General features: G+C 37.2%; 1 protein-coding gene across 2 annotated transcripts in view; it reads right to left on the reverse strand.

Annotated features, from left to right (window-relative positions):
- The window catches only part of RARG (retinoic acid receptor gamma), a 131865-nt gene that overhangs the window by 71164 nt on the left and 37628 nt on the right, over positions 1-23073 (reverse strand). For both annotated transcript variants that reach the window (XM_072405870.1, XM_072405853.1), the window contains exon 2: positions 15821-16171. In XM_072405870.1, the coding sequence (XP_072261971.1) occupies positions 15821-16013 (193 nt within the window). In that variant the 5' untranslated portion in view covers positions 16014-16171. The remainder of the gene's footprint in view (positions 1-15820; positions 16172-23073) is intronic.

Here is a 23073-nt window from a genome sequence, read left to right on the forward strand (position 1 = left end):
GGATTCCTAAAGAGGTTTCTGGGGGTTCCTTGAACTGTGGCTGACTCAGTAATTGATGATCACTACATAGGCCCAGAGGCAATGCCATGTGGAAGTTACATGACATTATTGATCATTTAGGTTGTCTATAAAACTGTAAGCGGGGCATTTTTTTTACACTGGCTATGTAAGAGGCTTTTCCCATGGACCCCAAATAAGTTGGTTTTAGCAGGGATTTTCCAAGACCTAAACATATTTTCATGGGTTCCTCAGGAGTAAAAAGGCTAAAGCAATCTTACAGCTGCTAGGCTACATACACATGTCAGATGATTTCCGTCCGATATTTGCCTAGGGGCTAGTATCGGACGAGAATCTTACGTGTGTACAGTGCTTGTCCGTACTGGTAGATTCATGAACGGTTGTCCTGGCAGATCCACGAACTAATGTAATACAAGTGAAGGGGAGGGAGCACAGTAGGGTGCCGCTCCATCGTTCCCCCCTCTCCATAGAGCCGAATGGTACTGTATGTACAGCACTTGTTCATGCATCTTTCAGTCCCTTGTCGTTGGAAAGGATGATCCTTTCCAACGACAAAAATCTAACGTGTGTACGTAGCCTTAGTCAACAGTGATAGTTAAGAATAAATATCCAACAGAGTTGGGTTGACATGATGCATGCCCACAGGAGAAAAAGTAGATAAGCAGTAGGGAAGGATAACTGCTGTTATTTTACTGTTATTGCAAACTCAGGGCAGAGGGGTGACCCAAATATCACCCCAAAGAAAAGTTTGGTTATGAGCCTTGCTGTGTAAATTTCAGGATTTGATGGATAGAAATACATTTCCCATGAAAGTATTTAATTTGTAAGTTCATATTTCCCTGGAATATTAAAATTTAAAGTTAAAAAGTTATTGATGTGCCCACATTTCTTGCACCAATATCCCTGCACTTAGCAAAATAAAGGCTACCTGTAGACATTGGATAGTGATCTCCAAAGCAGACAACTTCATTTGAAATGTTCGCTAGACTGATAATTCAAATTGATTTTTTATCTTAACATCAAACTGTTGTACAAAGTATGTAGGAACAATTCCTACACCAGGAAGAATCATTATATTACTATTTACCATGACTTCATGTGTACTTTGTGAACAAAGATATCCTTGTAAGATACAATTGCTACTGTTTTATAAAAAGACCATATCGATGCAAAGATCTTTTCCAAGTCTGGCAAACATTGTCTAAATTTAATGTACATGACTTACTAGGAAGCTCTGGCTGTATTTGTACCTGACTGTATCTGAATTTTCATGCAGATGGGTTTTCTTTTAATAATAATTGTTAAATGGGATAAGAAAATCATCAGAGAGTGACAGATATTTCTCTTAGGCTGGAAAAAGAGGAACAAAGGGTGGATCAATGGTCTTCACAAGGCATTCCTTTAGTAAAAAGGGTTAAAGGGGTGAAGTTAATTGAAAAATCCTCTCCTTTTGTCCTCAGGGGAAAACAAAAAGATTAATCTTCTAATACAATTAGGGAAGCTAATCTGTCAGATACAATCAGTGGCCAGTGTCTCTCTCAAACAACAGGCAGTAAAGTCATTACATGAGCTATCATCATGCTTCCCCTAGGAAAACAAATAGAGACTTCTGTTCCAAAAGTGTTTGCTCTCCCATTCTGAGACCAGCAGGCCATGCTGCAATGGCATCTGAAGGGATTAAGGGGTACATTCATATTTTACTTAACTGCATAGCAAATAGGTAAAATGATCATTCATTATTTATAACAGTGAGCATTAGATGACCAGTATGGAGAATGATGGTAACATCTCCTGATCACTGAATAATGTGAGAAACAGTAGATAAAAATAATAGAGTAAAGAATAAAAGTAGATAAAAGAATGGCTATGTTGTAAATCTTTTTAAAATATTGATCAGCACTTAGTAAGCAAACATAAATAAGTGCTGCAATCCACATACTATTTGTGGATTGTATCTTATGCAGTGTATTGTTTTCCTATCAGCTTACTTTATTATCTTTTACAACAAACCTATACCTAACAATAAATCCATTGACTGTAACTGCTGACATTGGCCTAACTATCTCTGGCTTCAATAATTTGAATCCTTGCCATAGAATGTGTAATCACTTTTTAAAAATAAGGATTCAAATTTCAGATCAGAAAAATTCTTTAGGGTCAGTGTCTTGGGGTATTTAGAGGTTTTGGTTAGTATATCAACAAGGCAATCAGCAGTTTTCACAAAGGAGGGAAGACCAATGCCAATGGATTTTCTCAGGACAGTAGTTCCACTGAAGGGAATAGCTCAATCTTTAATACAAATGCAATACAATAACATAAGTCATTAAAATAAAAGGCTTAGCAAATATTTATTAAATGTCTTATTCTTGAATATCATTACAATTCTGAGTATTTTAAGTATCCTATATGTCAATGCAAAACTTAAAAATGTATTTAGTGCTGTATTGCTCTGGTTACAGAATATCCACAGTCAAAGAATTCGACTGGTAAGGAAGGGTAAGTTCCCTCCATGAAAAGGCCAAATGGAGGTTGATGTGGACTTTTTTTTTTACTAAGGATTAATTTCATATATGTGAATATAGCAGACCTTTAATGGCAACCAGGCAATAGCCTGGAGTGCATTCTCACGGGACTCTAAGCTCTGCCGGAAGGCATGGTAATGTCACCTTTGCCAATTGTAAGTGTCTGAGGCCAGGGCTGAGAAAGGTCATTTTGTATCCTTTTTGGGGGGTTAACTATTGACAAATTACTTTTTAAAAGCTATTTGTGTTGAGGGGCTTCTGTGAGTATTTGAGATTTTCCTGTCACAAATAGTTTTACGAAAATCATCTGGAATGACGGTTTATGCAGAAAATCTAGTAAAGGGAAATGTATTCACAGAACAGTCTCCAGACACTTAGTTTTAAAAAATGTGTGATTTTTATAGGCTATGTGGCAAAGATTTTCAAGTTTTTCTCATTCAAAGCTATAGGTCTGCAGAGTAAATGACAAGGAATGTATCAAGTTTCACACAATAAGTATTTCATGACATCTCCAGATAGATCATTCTGTGATGTCCCTGGCAAAATCTCATCCCATCATTTTGGCAAGATAGAAATGTGATTCTGCTGAAGTATTTGACTGTAATTGTTTCTTTGTGTTTCTGCACCTAAAATCATTTGGTGTGGCAAATACATTATGGATGGAGCATAATGGCTTTACAGAACAATTAAACTGCCTGAGATAAGAGTTTATCTTTATGTTCTGCCTTCAGAGGTGCCTGGAGGTAAAAGAATCAGATTATGTTACAGTAATTCAATTCAACATAACCTGTTCTCACATATTACAGTTGATACCGGTTGGACTGGCCATGCCCAGGTTTCCATAGCTGGACAATAAAAAAAGTTATTTTGTCATTATCATGTATTTTGGTCCCTATGGGCCTGAAATTTTAAAGCTCTTCAAGGGAGGATACACTTTCATCAGTGAAGCTGGGTGATCCAGCAAACCAGGAATAGATCTGGACCAGGATTCAAAACATTTGCTAGCAAGAAATAAATTCCTGGTTTGCTGGATCACCCAGCTTCACTGATGAAAGTGTATCCTCTCCAGTCTTGCAGAGGTTTACTAAAACTGGCTCTATGTATCAATGACAAACACTCCATAGCCAATGTCTGCTCTGAAGTCTCTGAGTTTTCATTTACCATTTTATTTATCAACACTTGTAAGGTGAGAGCAAACCTGTGGTCCTAATACCTACCTCACAGACAGAGAGAAGAATACAAGCACATTTTGAGCATCAAAGGCATCAGTGGGTTCTCCATTGAATACAAATCATTGTACCACACATCAATGCATTTAAACTTGCACATTATCTCAAGCATTACAACACATCAATGCAATATGACAACACCTACACAAAGGTGTACATCCTAAAAACGTCTGAATTTCTTATATAAGTAATATAACTTGTATTTCTGAAATTCTAGTAACATAAAAGGGTGTGTATTGGCACACAGTTGGTAAAGCATCGTTGCAACATTTATTTTTAGCTGCATTGCAACACACCATACCACTATGGCATTGTGGCCAAAACAGGATTGTCCAGTTTGAGATGTCAGCTTTTTAAAAATGAATGGACTTTCCTAACTCAGTGCAAATTACCATGCTGCATGATACATGTTAATGTGCATGCCAATGTCAACTAAGCTCTCAGTGTAAGCCTCACAATCTCACAAGACAAGAACACCCTGCTCCACAGGCAACCAAAGCATTTAGATATCCTTGTTTTATTGCCCAACATATTTTACGTGTTTGTACAGCAATCTGGCTACTTTTAGAGTAATCCAGGAAACCAGAGGCAAGCAGAAGAATCTATAAAAAAAAGCCAGACCAGTATGATTAGCAATGTGTAGCTAATTTAACACTGTTCTTACTATCAGAGTGAAAATTTATATGAGATGTCACAACTCATGTATGCTTACACTTTCAGATCAAATGAGTATACATGAAAGTGGTGAGGTGAAAAAGGGTCTGTGGTCAGATCACTAGTGTGCCCAACTGCCCTGTAATATCTATCATTCATTAAGCACTTGAGTACTCTACACAAGAAAGCACACAATCCTATTTTGGAGGACACAACGGTATGAGTGGAATACTAAGGAATGAGAAAATAATATGAGGGAATGCGTGCAGAAAGGTAACATCCATAAGAGGTGAGAGTTACATCTGCAGCAGTATGGGGTAATATTTTCCAGGTGTTCAGCCAGCACACACTAAAATCAAAATTGTCACACTCCATTCACAGCTAAAGCCTAACCCCTTTTAATACAAACCCTCTGTTAACCCCTGTATACCCTGTACATATTAGGTTAAAAATGAAAGCAACCCATATACATGGGCTTTGTAATATATTTTATTGTAATCACCGTAAAATGATATTTTGTCCATTTTTTTGGACAAAAAATGGCAAAGTTTTTTACCAAAAACTTTGACTGCCAACACTGTTTGGAGGTTTACTAGATTTAGGAAGACAGTAAGGTACCCATAGACATTAACTTGATTGGTGGCAATCAGCAAAGACCAATGTCTAACCAACCACATCAGGGCTTACCTACAGCTGTGTTGCAGTGTGGTTGCCACTTACTGGGTGCTCAACTGCTAGGTGCATAGGGGTGGATGTTGGTGGTTAGGATAGGCATTTTGGGGTCTAAGCAAAGGCCTGAAAAAATTATAGGAACAGTTTTCCAGTGTTCTGGTTGTTTTCCACAAAAATAAAGCAAGTGAAAACACAAAATGTGCTTCTTCCTCAAATAAAAAATCTAAAATACCTTTCAAATATTTAAAAAAAAAGTTTAGCATGGGTTTGGTTTTTTATGGAAGCTGTTAAACAGCCTACCACCCATGGAATGATGCATGTAAATGCATGCATGAACCTCAGTAACGCCTGAAAACATCCTTTTCTTCTAAACACCTAAAAAAAACAAGCTTTTTCGTTCCCATTTGTTTCAATGATTATAAAAGGTTTTGGTGGTTCTTTCACTTATTTGTAATGGTGGTGAAGCGCTAGAAAAACCTCATTAAAGCTTTGTTAAGATCATTCTTATCCCGAGGGTGTCTCCTAAGGACACAGGAATGCATTGTGGTTGTGCTTTTTTTTACCATTTTGAAAAACAAAGATCATTTAGAGACTGGTTTATCCGGGCTCATCTGTCCACCATCAGAAGTGGATGAGAAGCCATACACTTCCAGGCTCACGTCAGGTTGTGTGCTGTATTGGTAGAGAAAGAACATTTTCAAAGCTTCTAGGTGAAAGTCATTTCAAGGGATTGTCCCTCTTTTGGAGCCGAAACTCCTTATTCCATGTCCTCTTTCCTCGTCCAATGTTTCTCTTGTTTGTCTGCTTTGAAAACTCTATCAAAATATGCTTTTTAAATACCAAAAAAAAAAAACAGTTCATCTGAAAAGATTTAAAAAGGGACACTCATCCTTAAATACTGGGACCTGACATGTGTTCTGTCCTCAGTTCACATACTTTTTGTGAAAAAGTCATTCTTCATCTCAGAAAGTTATACTCTTTAGACCTCTGCAAATGACAAGCCACTTCTGATCTGTAAAGCAGAAGATAGCAACTTTGGATACTTGTGTTGTTAACAAAAAGATACTAGCTTTAAGCTCTTCCATGATCACTTCTATTTTCCCCTAAAACTATCCAGGATCCACAATACATAATAGTTTTATTTCTCTGTTGAAGTCTGAACTTCCTGATCTGATTGTGTATAGACAGTGTTAAATGAAATATTCTGCACAGAAACCAAGATATGTATGGAAACCTAAATGGCATATTGCTTCTCACAAGATATAAAACCAAAATGCACAGAGATATGATCTCATAACAAAACAATGGGAAGCATCTGTAGAAGCCATGCCTAACAATACCATTTAACTAGCAAAGGAGATACTATCTTAATTAGGTAACTAAGACAACAGAACAAAAGAGAGGGCAAACACAGACAGAAGCTAATCCATTAGTAATACACAAATGAAACTCAGACATACCATACAGGGTTTACACCTGTAGACAAAAATACTAAAATATTAATAAGGGAAACCTATACCTGCCACTAGAAACAGAGAAGCATGTGCTCAGCAGCTAAAAACGTTATATGTTGTTCTAAACCTGCACAGTACTCATAGTCTGCATCTCATCCTACTATATATATATATATATATATATATATATATATATATATATATATATATGTAAGTCTCTAAGTCTCTGCCCTTATAGGAAGCACCTGCATTTCATGCCTCCTTTGTCTTTTCATCTGTGACAGAATATTTTTATGAATGTGATTTACTTTGATGAATGAATATTTCTGCAATAACAAGCATGTGCTAAAAAGATGAAATGCACCAAAATACAAATTAATGTTCCATAACATGCAAGAAAGCATATGTTTTAAATACACAAATTGGCCATTAAAAAAAAATCTGAACAGTCACTGTGGATAATACGTAGAATATCTTGATAATAAGGTCTTTCAATGTTTTATAAAGTCTTGAGATGCTTGAGAAAAAGAAAGTTTTTTCTGTTCTGCAGATTTGTTCATATATCTATTGTAGGTCACAGCAGGAGTGACTCTAAAAAGTTCACAGTGCACTAAAGTTTAAAGGAAAAACAAAATTCCAGGCTATAAAAATTCACATTAGATCAGAAACAGATTTGCATTCTGCAATACCATAACATTTAGATTCCTGCAGTTCCCCAATAGCTTTAAGATAAAAAATGTTGTCTTTACAATAGAGCTGCTCCTGCATATTTATATCTATACACACACACACACACATATATATATATATATATATATATATATATATATATATATATATATGCAGACACATGGTTTGCTCCATATGCCTAAGGGAGAAGAATGTTGTGTGTCCCTGTAAGGCACGCTTACTGACCTCACTGATGACGAGGTCATAAGGTCACTGGGACCGGATAAGTTTTGTACCTGAGGGTGTCGGGAAATGTGTCCCATTCGTCTCCACAGGGCAAAATGTACCCTTTTACACACTGGAACCATCAGCCCTTGCAAAGGGCTAAGAAGGGAATTTTAGGGTTTTGACCTTATCTACACAGTGATTATTGACACATAATGACCTTGTTATAACATTGATGATTATGCTTTAGTCCTCATGGGAGATACAAAGTAATAAAATGTCATAGTTCAACTACATATAAATAAACATATCTTTTTAAATAGTAAAACATAGGACCCAAATCCTATAAACAGTGAAAATTGATTTTATTAACATTGTAAAATTTCGAGCTATTGATAATTGTCTTTCCTACATTGTTTGTGAATTGTTACAAGTATATCATTTCACACCAAGAGAAAAATATTTTTTTAGGTTGGCACTGAATATGTCAGGAATGCCATAGGTGACACTGGAATGATTAAAGTATTTTTTCTACTAAAAAAACAATTCAGCTTGTTGCTGCTATAACAGCCGGATGTTTGTTTTAATGCCCGTGCTGCTAGGGACATAATGTATACCTTGCTGGCATTGGAAGGGTTAAAGCCTTTTTTACACGCTGTCATAATCTAAACCAAGTTAGAACAGGTAACACAGGAAAATGTTCTTCATTATAGAGGCTGAGGGTTGCTGCCTTGGGGCACCTATGGCTTTATGTGTATATGCTCCAGGGGTGGGAATCTGACCCTTATACAGAGCTGTAGGCAGCATACCAATGCCAGTAAAATGTCACCTAACCTAATTTCTGTACAGGTATGGCTACTGTTCCATAGATTCACAAAAATAACAGTATTCTCTAATATATATATATTACTATGCCGTGCAATTTAGACTAAATTGAGAATGGCTTATCAATGCTCAGGATGGCATTCCACAATGCCCATTATAGGCTGAAATGTCATTCATCAGCTAGGGGACATATTTTAAGTGTAAAGCACATACAAGGATTCTACTTTGCATACATGTATATTAGTGTTAAATCTTACCTGTATGGAGGGGTAGAACCCCTTATGCTTTTACTGCTATCCAGGCCTCAATTAGATCATTTTTTTTCTCACTTCCTGTCCTGATGACAATATTATACCATACAGGAGGTGGAAAAAATTCATAGCAAAGAAAGAATTTAAAAATGTTCCTCTTTAGTCCAGTAGTTAGAAACTATATCAGATTGGAGGGAATAAGTCAACAGAAAACACTATGATGGTTTTTCCCTTATTATTTTTTTTTTACTTTGTATATTTTCAGTTGTTTTGTGTTTTAAATCCACTACTTGTAGGATCATTAGGTCTGAAGTTTGTGATGAAAAGTAAATAGTACTACTTGAAAACACATGAATCTAGAAGATTTACCATTTACCCATGCACCCTAAATTTCACTTGTAAGACATTAAAATGAATCTACTCAATCTTGGCACCCAACTTATTTTTATATGAGTATTACCTTTTGAAATTTGGTACTTGAATAAGGCTAAGCAGTCACCTTGTTCTACAGGAGAGTTTTCAAGCCTGGAAATGGCTGTTTAAGCCCCCAGCAGCAAATATGTGGAGACAGAAAAAAGTATCTATGTGTGTCTCGTATCACTGAGTGAATTGAAGATTCTGTCAGCTATGAAGGGGGTCAGTTATTTTGTCTAAGATGGGCATAAAGTTGGTTTATTTTAACAGAACGCGTGTATTACACAGCAATGATACATTTTTATTTCTGTTAGTTAGCAGTGACGGTTATACCAAAGATAACTGCAATGTGGATTTAGGGTATTTTCTAAAAGCACCAAAGTGAAAAAAATGATACAACTCCAGCTTACCAAGCAAACAAAACCCCACATATGTTTGATATCAGAAAACATCACATTATAGTAAAAACAAAAGGTGTGACTCTTCATATTAGAAACAGTTAATCCCTCTGAGAGGATCAGGAGGGAGGGAATTAGCAGACATTTGCCAGTGAGTGACAGTTCCTAAACTAAGTGGCTTCCTGTACTTGTCCTGATCTGTATTTTGAAGAGGGCAGCGTGCCAGTCAACACCCCTGAAACCTGTCCTGGCATGTAGTTTTTCATCATAGGACATGCCGACACAGAAGGCCGAGATGCAGAAAAAGTGTTAAGAAGGTGGAGACTGGGAAGTGATGGGGAGTGGAAAAAGAAAGGTAAAGAGGGACAAACAGCAGAATTAACATTAACATTGGATACATACATACACCAAAATGCAAGATGTGGGAAAAGGTCATACATATAAAAGCTTAAACAGTGGGCCTGATTTATTAAAGCTCTTCCAGAGTTTTATCAGTAAAGCTGGGTGATCCAGCAAACCTGGAATGGATCTGGTCCAGGATTGAAAACATTTGCTAGATAATTGTGCGTTAATGGAAGGTAGACCAGACACCTTCGGAAGTGAAACTGTGTTGCTGAGTGAAAAATAGTTGAGTGTCCCTGCATCCCTCCACCAATCATCCAGGTGGAAGGACACTGGGACAATTCATTTCTATAGATAGCCCATGATACCATATTACACCAGCAGGTGGTGATGAAGGTGAAATTTGTTAGCGCCTCACTTGCCCCTGTTAGCGTCTGAGAAAATCTGTTTGCAGAAGCATGTTACTCTTGGGAATATTTTAGGAGGTGCAGTGTTCCCTAACCATATCAAGTCTTTTCATCTAGCAAAGGATTTAAGATCACCAAATACACGTACATGCATATATATGTACTGTATGGACTTTTATGCTAAATAAAAGTCATTAAAGGGGAAAAAAGACCACCAAATAATTGGAAGGCAAAAAATTATTCCACTTGTAGGAAAATAGGTTCAAAGTGTGAAAATTTTGCTAATTTTGTTTGGGCTGGGGCTGGTTGATGACGCTAAAAAAAAGTTTCCAAGAACCCCAAAATAATATCTGCAGGGACTCTTCCATCAGTTGGTGTCAAAGTGCATGTATCTACAATTAGAAAGAGACAGCAACAATTATAACTGCATGGGAGGAGTGCCAGGAAAAAGGCTTTGCTGTTCAAAGAGAACGTTAGAGCAATATTACAGTATGCCAGGAATATATAAGCAACGATTAGGCCTTCTGGAACATTGTTCTGTGGACCTTCTGGAACATGTGTGATGAACTGATGAATCATAACTTGTTTACTCACAGTAACGGTACACAAATCTGGTGAAAACCATCAACACAATTTAAGGAGAAGAACCCAATACAAGCATGGTGATGGAAATGTTATAAATCGGGGTTTCTTTGCAGCTTCAAAGTCTGGGCAGCTTGCAGTTGTTACTTCAACTGCCAATTCTAAATAACAAAGCTTTCCCAATCCAAGCTCTGATGTAAATCCTGGTAAAAAATAAGTGTACGAGGTCCAAAACTGGCAGATAAAAATATGATAACTGGAGAAGTTTTGTATAGAGGTATGCTCAACAGCAATGTGCCTGATTTATTAAAGTTTTTTAAAGATGGAGAAGATACACTTTCATCAGTGAAGCTGTGTGAAACAGCAAACCTGGAATGGATCTGGTCCAGGACTGAAAACATTTGCTAACAAATATTGAATTACTTTTATGAAGTACAATCCAGGTTTCCTGGATTACCCAGCTTCACTGATAAAAGGGTATTTTCCCCAGCTTTGGAGAGCTTTAATAAGTCAAGCCCAATGTGTCAATGTCAGACATTGGTAGGAAGTTAGGCAAAATGCCTACAGGAGGGAATTTCTGCTGAAAAGAGAAATATCAACTTATGAAGGGGTTACATACTTTTTCACAACCCCCCATGTCATTTAATAATATTTTTGTTGAATACATTATTTAAAGGGCAAGGTTTTTTATTTAAGTTAAAACTGTTATCAAAGGAATGTTTTGAATAAAGGTCTTGTTTTTGCCTATTTACATATGTTTAAAACATTTTCTTGGGGTGTACATGACTGTATATGCAACAGAGGTGTGACAAAAGTCTTTTAATAAAATATTTTAACCCTTCTTTTTCATCTTTGAAATTTGGAAGGCATACAGTTGACAATTTAAATATCTGTTTTTTTATCAATCTTATCAATATGTTGAATAAGCAGTATGTTATATATTATTTGCTATATACTTATAATACAAAACGTCTTTACACATGTGGAACCACAAGCACAGCCTAATTTATAGGCTGCAATTCAGTAAGCAATCACTGAATTCTCATATATTTAGGCATATATCTAAAACCAAGAACAAAAACTATAAAAAAAGTTGTAGTTTGTTTGCCCTAAGATGTTGGTCTCTGTTAGTTTTTTTATAAACACATCCCTGTGTATAATAATGAACAAAATCTCTGCTCATGTTTGTCCCTAACCTTATTAACTGAACCCCCCCACTGGGTACCACCATCTTGCCTTCCACTTTGCATGGAGAATGCAATTTCCACTGCTTTATCCATACATCTGCGATTGTGAATACAAATGGTTATGACGAGCAGCTACATTTTGCCAAAAGATAAAAATGAAATTTACATACCAGTAAAAGCATCATTCAGACTGCTAAGGCTGCACATTTTTTGGGAAAGAAAGTATTTGGAATGGGCGATAAGAGTGGATTGTGAAGAATTGTATGCACAGGCTTTTCAGAATATAAAGGTCCATTAACCTGACCAGCAAAACATTTTAAGTAGATCCAATAGTTGATACAGTTGTAAGGGAGCATAAAGTGCACTGTTTCACCCACACCAAATATGACCCCACTTGTGATGCATTAAAGGACTTTTACCATAAAACAATAAACCATCTGAGGGGAGACAATCTCAAAAAATGAATCCCTTAATTATTTACCTATAGTAAACTTCAATGCAGTAGTTTGCTGTAGGTATTTTCCAATCCACATGGCACACTGTATTATAGGCTTATTAGTGTAAAGAGGAAGGCACATACACCCCACACAACATGTAGAAACATCCTCTGTAGAATGCAGACACAATCATTTCATTGAAAGTAGGATAACAGACATTCAGAAATAATTATCTTTTGTGTTGAGAGATCTATGAAAGGAAGATGGAAAATGTGAAGCATGGTGGCAAGAGATGCTAGTAAACAATGAGTGAAGGAAAATGAAGGTTGATGTAAACTGATGAAAAGACAGAAACATTGAACCCCTCCCTCAGGAGTGCCCGGGAGAATGTATTCTTGATTATTATTATTATAAGAAAAATAATTATATGTTAGGAGTCACAACTATGAGCCACTGCACCCATGGGTGCGGTACTCCTGATGGAACAATCTCTCTTGTGTCAAAATACAGACTTGGCACTGTTTCTTACTGACATAACCTAGCTGTGCATAAAATGCAGCTACCGCAACCATTGCACATAACCCTAGGCTTTGGCCAAGAACATCTTTTTTTTTAGTCACCTCAAATAGCCCTGGCTGCTAACATTCTAGTTATCTGAGGACAGATGGGCTTCTGTGTTCTGCTTGATGTCATAAAACTCTGTGACTGACATATGTCTTATGTAACCTCAAACAACTTCAGAAACCTGGCTGTAAGTGACAAGTAATTAGGTTATGTACATTAAAGGGGAACTAAAGTGCCAATTTTTTTATATGTTTTAATCAGGCAGGTCATTACTGCAGAAAGGGACAGGCAATGTCCCCTATGCAATAATATTCTTACCTGCCTGATCACTCCATGGAAATTGGTTAGCAGGTTATCTGCCCCGGAGTTATGTCATCCTGGCCTGGCCAATCAAGATGTCTAAAAATCACAAGGAGGGAGTGAAGAAGGAAGAAGATGGCGGCGCCCTGCAACGAAGAGTTGACAGGTGGGTAAAGCATGGTTTAACTGTGCTTTAAGTGAAGGAAATGTAATAAATGGCGAGTGTTTATTATTTATTGATGACATAGAATTGGCGCAAAGTCATTAATATTCTTCCTTCTTGTCATTAAAATAAAATATGATTGGGCAGGTTACATAATGATATGGACAATAACATGCAATTTCAGGAGTCTGAAGATTTCTTTACTACCGCCTGTGGATCCTGAGATAGGTCCTTTAATTTATAGCCACCTAACACTGACATGGCACCAGTAAGTAGATTTTTTTAAAATAATAAAATATTTATTCTGACTGGCTGCTATAGCTGGCTACACATGGGGATATTACTAAACAAATAAAAGTATACAACAAATAACTAATTAGCAAAGATTGCTTTACTGAATACCCAAAATGATCATTAGATCCAAAAGATTTAGGCAGCTAAAATATAAACTAATCCTAAAATTTAACTTCAGCTTGGCCTCACCTCTCCAGTCTTCCTGTTGGAAATGGAGGCCATCCATCCCATACCAAAGGGGCAGGCTTAAGGTAAAGTCATACAGGTAAGTATTCAGCAGGGGCAGGGGGTGGTAGGGTACTTAAGTTGGAAGGGAAGAAAGGATTCCACACTTTCTATACGAGTCTACTTCTCATTTATAAAAATTTAACCTAATCGAACAAAAAGTCGACAAAAAGTTTCTGTTATCAAAAAAAATTTTTAATTGGCTCCTGGTGTTTTTTTATTCATGCCGAAAATAGCTCTAAATGCTAGACATATGCACGAACAAGAATTACATCATCAATGGCCACCCAATGGTTGAACAGGATCACAGTGGACCCAGAAGCGTTGGCAGTGGACATGGCAGTTGCTGCGGACGCAGTGGCCACAGAATCCTGGACCTGTAAGGTGGCAGGTAGGTGTGTGCCAAAATCAACAAGTATGCTGTGCTAATAATGGCCACAAATCCTCCACACCAAAGAATTTATACCCTTTTTAAATTGGATTAGGTTTACTCCACTTTCTACATTATTTTTCTATGCATTAATGTTTGTGAATATCAATGACCGATAAGTCAGTTGACCTTATTTATTTTGAGTGTTATGTCCCACAGCAAACAATCTTTAAACCCAAGTGAAATATGACAGCTGAAGAATTAAAGTGTGATTGGTATTGGGCAATACAGAACAATGCAGACAGTTTTTTACTAATGACATGTTGATAAATGATGGCTAGTGACTGGGAAAGCTCAGACATTCTCTACTTTAGTGAAAAATGAATAATTTTTACCCCACCCATACTAGTAAAAACACTAAATTTAGGTAATGCATTCATAAGATACAACACTATTTAAACTATTTATTTATATTTAGAATGTTAAAAACCTAGGAAAATAAATAAATATAACATTTTTAGAAGTTGCTATAAGTGCTCATAAAAAAGTCACATGGCTTGTTTTGAAAGTGCCCTGTGGTGGAATTCCAGACATCTGAAAGCAGAAGTACATTAGATGTCTACATAAAGAAAACTGAAACTTGTTTATTATGATGGACAATAGACCTTTTGATGAGAAGTGCTTGAGGAATATTAGATTCATACACAAATCATTATCTTACACTGTGCTAGAAACTTCTAATGTGGCTTTAAGTAGACATCGAACATTATCAGAGAGCACCAAAAGGTCCATTGGGTCTAGGGTCTGTTACCACTGCATTGCTGTGCATGTTGGCATTTATTGCATTAGAGAAGAATGTTGGGCTGGCAAACACACCATACACATGGAATCATGCATGCTGTGTGGACAATACAAGTGTGCTAGGAGGGTGCATTAGAGGTACCATTAAAAATAATAAAATAACATTTTATACATATGCAATTTTATCTGATTCCTATGAGAAGCGGACCAGTATCTATAGCTAAATGTTAAAGTGATTGTTTTTCTTTCAGTGAACATGACAGAAATGTAATAATCAATAAACAAGACTTGTGGGACAGTCACTTATAAACACCAGCAATCACTGACCAAATAATAAAATTACCTGTACAGGGTGGCAATAAGATTTTGGTGTATGGTAATATGAATTTAGATATAAGTAGAATATAAATGTCTCCTAATTTAGTGCAGCCTTTCTCAACCTTTTTACCTCTAAAAATTTTTCAGGTATCGGGAATGCCTGCTAAAACCCATATATTGAGGGTCAATGGGAAAAAAGCCTCTTTCACTGGTGGTCAGCAGAAAGAATGCCATCCTTATATTAGTGGCAAAAATACCACCTTTATAGACAACTAAAAACATCATTAAAAAATCATGCAGCTGGCTCTGCCAAGTGATGATGGCACCAGGACTCTGCGGGCATAATTAAATCATCAAACAAACACATTTCAGGAAAGCCCTGGGAATGTCTGGATAAAGCCTGGTTGAAAATGGCTGCATTTGGAGTTTTGATCACAGGGGTAATATTACTATGTGCCTTAAATTGCTATAAACTGTTAAGTGATAACTGGATACTTACACAGAGAGGCCATTTCTTTAGGCAAATCTGTCGGAAAATTTCGAAAGAAGCTTCCATTGGGGAGCATTTCAAAAGGTGGGGAACTCCTGATGCCTCCACTGAAAGCAAACGGATAGACAGTCTGGGGAAATCCATTGACATGACCGATTGGTGCACCGGATCCACATAGGCGTTCCTTGCTGCTGTTTGCCATGGTGATATTGGATGTAAGTAGTTCACTCAGCCCAACAGATCCTCCTCAGGCAGATATCCCGTCTAGTTATGCTGCAATAAATCCATCCTGCAATTTTCTGGACATGTGTGAAGTGAAATAATGACCAGGTTGTGCACTGCAGTCTCTCACATATTTTCCTGTAAAATACAACAACAATAAATTAGCATGATTTTTTTTTTATCCATATTTCAAAGGCTTGCTGAAGCCTAGATTTCAGTGGCGACAGCTTGTAAGCTATAATGAAATGTAAGAAATGAGGAATGTGAGATTGGTCTATACCTGCTCATTAAGCCATAAAACATTGTCCTTATAGGAGCTGACTTTAGAAGCAAAGTTTCATTTATTTGAATAGGAATCAGGACAACCTCTTCAAATGATAAAGTACAATACATACAATGAAAGCTCACTCCTAAAGATAACCAGAATATGTATCTGAGACCAAAAATGATTAACTTTTTAAAATGAATATTAATGGTTCTATTAATAAAGGAGTGAATATGTCCGTCAACAAAATTATCTTGTACAGAATAAAATGTTGCTATGTAAAACACAAGGATCTAGAACGCTGCTAACTTTTGTTTAAGAAAAAATACTAATTCTATGAAGCTGATGTGTTAGCCATGACAGCTGTTATATCTATATGAAAATTTGTACAAATACAGTTTCTGATCTGTCTCCTAATGCCACATTTGCTTTGTAATATTGTGTTTTTTTTTCTCTGCCTTCTGACCTTGATGTCATATTCATCGCTGTACAATAAGACCCCTCAGTGTTATTCCAGACAAACTCTGTATCCCTCTTTTTATGAAGTTTTTGTCTGTGGGCCTACTGGGGAAACTTCACCTCACTTCCTGTGCCACCAGAACAGGAAATGAAGGAAAATCTCCAAAAAAGACACAAAAGGCATTAAAACAGTCTATTTAATAAGGAATTCTACAATCTCCATCAGCATTTTGTTGTCTGTGTCCCCACTGGGCGTTTTACCTTACTGAAAGAGGTCCCCCCTCCATGTTCTCCACAAGTAAAAACACAACAAAAGTTTTGGATGGAGTAAACTAAATAAATGTAATATGTATATTCTGTCAACATTGCAAAATGAATGTAATGTGTGAAACATTAGCACTGTTATTTTCTGGGGTAAACTGTCTGGCTTCACCCACCACACTGCTGACCTCTCTGCATGTCTATGCCAAACTGATAAGACAGCCAACAAATTCTGGTCTGCTAGCTATAAAACTCATCAGTGACCTCCATTCTTATAATCATGGGGCTCTGTCTGTCTGAAGTCACAGGAGACCTCAGAAGCAAAACGTGAAGGAAAACTTTGGGAAGTAAGCTATCTATGAAATTTGGGTATAATCAAATATGGCAGCTAAGAGTGTACTCCTGTAGCGGGGACGCAGAGAAATTGTATTTAGGCAGCCAGGTAAGTAGCAGTTTGAGAAGAGCTCAGCAAAAGCAGCCTCAGTGTTTCTCCCTGGCCAGGTTTTCTATAAATACATATTTGAAGAATGTCCAGACAAGTCAGCTGAAGTCCATGTCATCCAGTCATTCACATGAACAAATAGATAAAAATGTTTATCCAATTTCAGCAACCATTGATAGTCACATTATGCTACAAGTTGATGAGATTATGTATCTCTCTGCCTTTGAATTTTCAGAACCACAAAACTTCTGCATCCAGTAAAAAAGTTTGTTTTTCTTTTGAATTTTTTGTCTATTTTATATGAGGTAACAAAAGGAATGGAAACATTAAAAGGATCATCAGAATGGGGAAGAAAGGTAATTTATTTGACTTTGAACGTGGCATGGTTATTGGTGGCAGGCAGGTTGGTCTGACTATTTCAGAACCTGCTGATCTGCTGGGATTTTCAGAAACAACCATCTCTAAGATTTGCAAAAAATGGTACAGAAAAAGGGAAAATATCTAGTGAGTGGAAGTTCTTTAGGCCAAAATGTGTTGTAGATGCCAGAGAAGAATGGCCAGGCTAGTTTTAGCTGATAGAAAGGTAACATTATATTACTGTACAAGTACAAGTACTGCTTGTTATAACTGAGATATGAAGATCAGATCTGAGTGCACAACATGGAAGCAGATGGGCTACAACAGCACACTGGGTGCCACTCCAGTCAGCTAAGAACAAGCACCTAAGGCTAGAATTCACACAGGGTCGTCAAAATTGAAAAAGTGAAAATTGGAATAAGGTTGCCAGTTTGATGAGTCTCGATTTTTGCTGGGACATTTAGATCATAAAATCAGAATTTGGTGTCAACAACATGAATGTATGAATCTATCTAGCTTTGTATTAACATTTCAGGCTGGTGTTGGTGGCATAATGGTATGGGAAATATTTTCTTGGCACACTTTGGGCCACTTAGTACCAACTGAGCACCTACTGAATCTTAGTATTGCTGCTAACCATTCTGGTAGGATGAAGTATTTACATTTTGCAGTGTTCCTTGCAGTGTTTTTTCACAACAGCTTAGTTTAACAAGTTTAGTTTCCCATTATTAAATACCCCTAATCTGTGCTCATCGTCAGAAACAGTCAGACATAAGTTGGGTTTTAACTTTCTTAACCTCATCCACTGAAGCCACTCCTAATTCCCAAAGTTTGTCATTTATCATCTTAGACTACTGTCTTATGTAACACATTAGGCTAATTGATTAAAGCTGTCCCAAACTGGAGAAGATAGGAAGATAGACTATGATTGGAGAACATGTGTAATCCAGAAAAAGTGGAATGGATCTGGTTGAAGTTTGAAAGTAGTAGCAAATGATTTTTTAAGAAATCTATTCCAGGTTTGCTAAATCACCCAGGTTCTCCCACGATAGTCTATCTTTTCCAGTCTTGGATAACTTCGATGAATAAAGCCTCGTGTGTTTGTGACTTTACAACCTCATCCTAAATAGCTAACAGTAAAATTACATATTTAGACTTCGCCTCTATTAATAATTAGCAATCATTGCTATTAATTTAGATGGCAACACACAGAACCTAATGAATGTTAATGCAATTTGTTTGATACTTCTCTTGTTTAGTGTTCAGAACTTTAATAAGAATTGACCGAAACTAAAAAAGCTAGGCGCCAGCTGTAATTTTTTAGAAGCATTGGCTACCTGGCTCCAGGGATTTCTCCAGCCCTGTGTTAGACTGTTGAGGAACAGAAAAGAAATGTCTTGCAATGTGTGTGCCATATGAGCGGCCAATAGGAGACATTCATAGAAGTAATGAGAACACACTTTCCATGTTCACATAGGAGGCTGCTTAGAGGATAGGGAGTTGGACTGGCTGCTGTGTTGTTAGTGTTTCTGCTCTACATGGAGTTTCGCAGAAAACAAACCATGGCAGACTGGACATTGGAAAGTAACTAAGCCACCCCTGAGATGCACAAGGATGACTTACTGACAATACTGCATTCCTTTGCGTTTCTGTGCAAGAAATAGGAGTATATTATTTTTATGTAATATAATGCACAAGGCAGTACACTCTGTACTCTTTTTAAACAAAGTCAATGCTAGAGTGTTTGTTATACTTAGTAATCTAATTAGAAGCTGAAGCGTAACTTGCAGAGCCATTAGTAGTGGATGACTACAGTAAACGACTAGATTAACCCATCGCATAGAGGCATTTTATGAAGGGTTAAGTCCCGCCAGTGGCGGCAGCTGAATGAGAGAACAGGGTGTGGATCTGCTTTCTGTGTGTTTTTTCCCCTTTTTGAGCCGTGTCCAGACTCGGTGGAAATGTGTGCCGCATGCACCATATGATTTAAATCAGCAGTCTTTTTGGGCTGTGAGATAAATAGCGCTTATGTTCTCACTGCCAGCGCTGGGGCAGGCTTGGCTCCCACCGAGCTGCAGCCTTGGCTGTACCACCCCGAGGGCAGAAACTGAGCTCAAATATTCCACATGGAACTCAAAACCACACTGCTAACTCACAACAGGCTCACTCTGTCCCTGTGCCGTCCTTATACTCCCCCCTACCCTGTCTGTCACCCGCACCCCCTCCCTGCTATTTCCTTCTCTGGCTCTCTCTTTTTTTCCACATCCCTCCTTATTCTCAGTTTCTACTTCTCACTCTATAGCTATTCAGTCTTGGGCTTTCCTTCTATATGTCCCAGGCCTGAAATGCAGACATGTAAAAAAAAGTAAAACAACACATGCCATCATTTCTACTACCCATAGTATATTCTGTGTATTTCTAGGTCTTGTACACACATGCTTCATGCATTATATGCACAGCTTTCAAAGTCTTTCCCGCCAAAGCGAACAATAAAAATGAAGTTGCAGGTAACATTTTAAGTACTGCAAAAATAGTCCTTTTTGTTCTGTAAACTCTGAAGGGAGCACATTATATTATATTATTCAATATTTATATAGCAGTGACATGTTAGTCATTGCCATATGTCATTAACACAGGCTAAGGTCAATATGGGGGAAGCCATTTAACCTAACTGCATGTTTTTGGAATGTGGGAGGAAACCAGAGAAACCCAAACAAGCACAGGGAGAACCTGCAAACTCCATGCAGATAGTATGCTGGCCCAGATTTGAACCCAGGACCTAGTGCTGCAAAGGCCAGAGTGCTAACCACTGAGCCATTATGCTGCCCAACCAAGCACTACTGAGCACTACTGAGCACTACTGAGCAAGAATCAGGAAAACACTGCATGCCTTCTTTTGGGACCCGTTCACAACATGTTAAATGTATTCTGGCAAATTGAAGTGACAAATAATTTCAAATAGCACCACTACGCATCGCAGCACTTATGGGTTCCAGCCCTCCCCTCATCAGTGCATTGTAGAAAATAATGCATGTCTGGTTTTCAGTGCACTGCTCTGTGTTAGCAATCTATTCTACATAAACTGTCAGCCTCAACCAAATGCATAATACAGCACAAATACAGCCAGGCACTGCCACTGATTAAGGCTTTTCTACCCATAATTCACCAATTACATTATCACCTTTCAGCATTATATGTTTCATTGAACCCTTTTTATAGCACAGTTTGGTTAGAGAACAAAAGGGTTTAAACTGTTGTAAGGCTGTATTGTGCCATCTGTGTCCCATTTTGTATATTTTCATTCACTTCCTTAGGTGGGAATGGAGAGAATTGAGAGAAAATCGCCCAAAATGAAGAAAAATGGCACTCAAAGATTTCCGCTCATCTCCTGTTCTTGTGACAACAGTATTAATGATCATATGATCACTAATGTCTATAAAAAGAACATTTACGTGCCTCCAACAACTGCTCTTTGTGTATATGCAGGGTGCAGCATCACACTTGGTCCTCACTAGTGTCCTCCTATCCATGGTTATAATAGGGTGATAGCTCAGTAGAAATTTGAACTACTGTTGTCACCTGCATGGGTTTTCTGTTTATATCTCTACAGAGAATATATGAGAGGTTGCTGAGCACAGAATGTATGCCCCCTAGTGGATTCTCCATAGGAATATATGGATGTGGTGACCCAAGTAGCCAAGTATAGCTTTCAAACTCTGACTGGTGTACCAAAGAGAGAAATTACGTTTAGAGTCATAGCAATAAAAAGTTGGCAATAAAAACGTATTATATTAAATATGATAAAAAAAACATATATAGAAAGATTTAAAAAAATCAGCTTCTTTGGTTAGCTACTTTAAATTACATTAAAGTAGCTTATGGTAATAGAGTGGTGTGTGCATACAGCAAACAGGTACAACCAAACACTATACATGTACAGCGCTGCTTCATATGTTGCCACTATAATAAGTGTATATATATATATATATATATATATATACTTACTTCATTATATTATTATATATAATAATATTAAAAATAAACACTGAAAGGTAAATATAGCCATTGGAATATTGTAAAAAAAAATCAACTTTTTTTTCAGTGCTTAGGACTAAAAATGTTTGACACTAGCAGATTTTTTTTTTTTTTAATAGCAATGCCCTTACCTGTTGTAGAAATTAGTTATTCGCAGAGAGCCTGTCACTGTCCTGTAATTAAACAGCACCTAATATTTATACAGGCAATATTCCTCATTTTGGATGTCAGTAGACACATTAAAACTAAATTCCAGCATTCTCTTCAGTCCTGCTAGTTACACACATTCTTTTCCTGTACTGAAAATGCTAATTCTGATTGTACCGCACACAATGAGCTTCCCACAATGCGCATTAGAAGCTGACGCAAGTCACCTAATTTCCTGACTGGTGGAAGTCAAGCACCATCTAAGCAGCCTTACTGGCCCTGGCCATCCCCATCCATTCATTTATCATATTTTAGTTCTTTCAAATGTCGAAGCTCATTACCACATATGGCATTACCTTGGGTGGTCCACTGTTTTCAGGAAATTGTGTGTCTAACCTACAATATGTAATGAAAATTGAATGGTTTTATATAAACTGTAATTAGTTAATGTTGAAGAAGAAAAGTGGAGGCTATAAACTAAGCAATGCAAAATATAAACAAATTAAACTTCATTTATAGGCACAGGTATGCAGCATTTCTAACCAGGGTTCCTCCAGAGGTGGCTAGGTGTTCCTTCAGCAATGATGGGTTCAATGAGCAATTTGTAATTAAATGACACCAATGATCTTTCATCATTCTTCCCACTGGCTAGCAAGGTATTCTTCCAAATGATCATCACAACAAGCTGTGAATTTAGTAAATATAGTAGGGATTCCCTGAAGTTTAGAAAATTATTTCAAGGGTTCCCTAATGTTAAAAAGGTTAGGAAAGTCTGTCAAAGACCAAATAGAAATAGTAAAAACAGGACCATTGATACAGCAAGAACAAATGAGTGATCCATAAGCATAGTTGTGATCAGGAAATACAGTAGGAGAATTATAGGAGCCCAGAAAAAATTATTACTAGTAGTGGTTCCAATCATCTAGACTCTATGTAGACACGGGCAGCGAAGCCTCTATAGAGGTATAGTCAGTAAATAGTTGCACTAAAAGTTGTTGAGATCTGTAACAAGCGAGCAGTAAATATATCTGAAATCAGGGACTGAGAGATTTGTGGTCCTTAAATTAGGGAAGG

The sequence above is a fragment of the Pyxicephalus adspersus genome, chromosome 1 (assembly GCF_032062135.1).
Source record: "Pyxicephalus adspersus chromosome 1, UCB_Pads_2.0, whole genome shotgun sequence".
Lineage (NCBI taxonomy): Eukaryota > Metazoa > Chordata > Amphibia > Anura > Pyxicephalidae > Pyxicephalus > Pyxicephalus adspersus.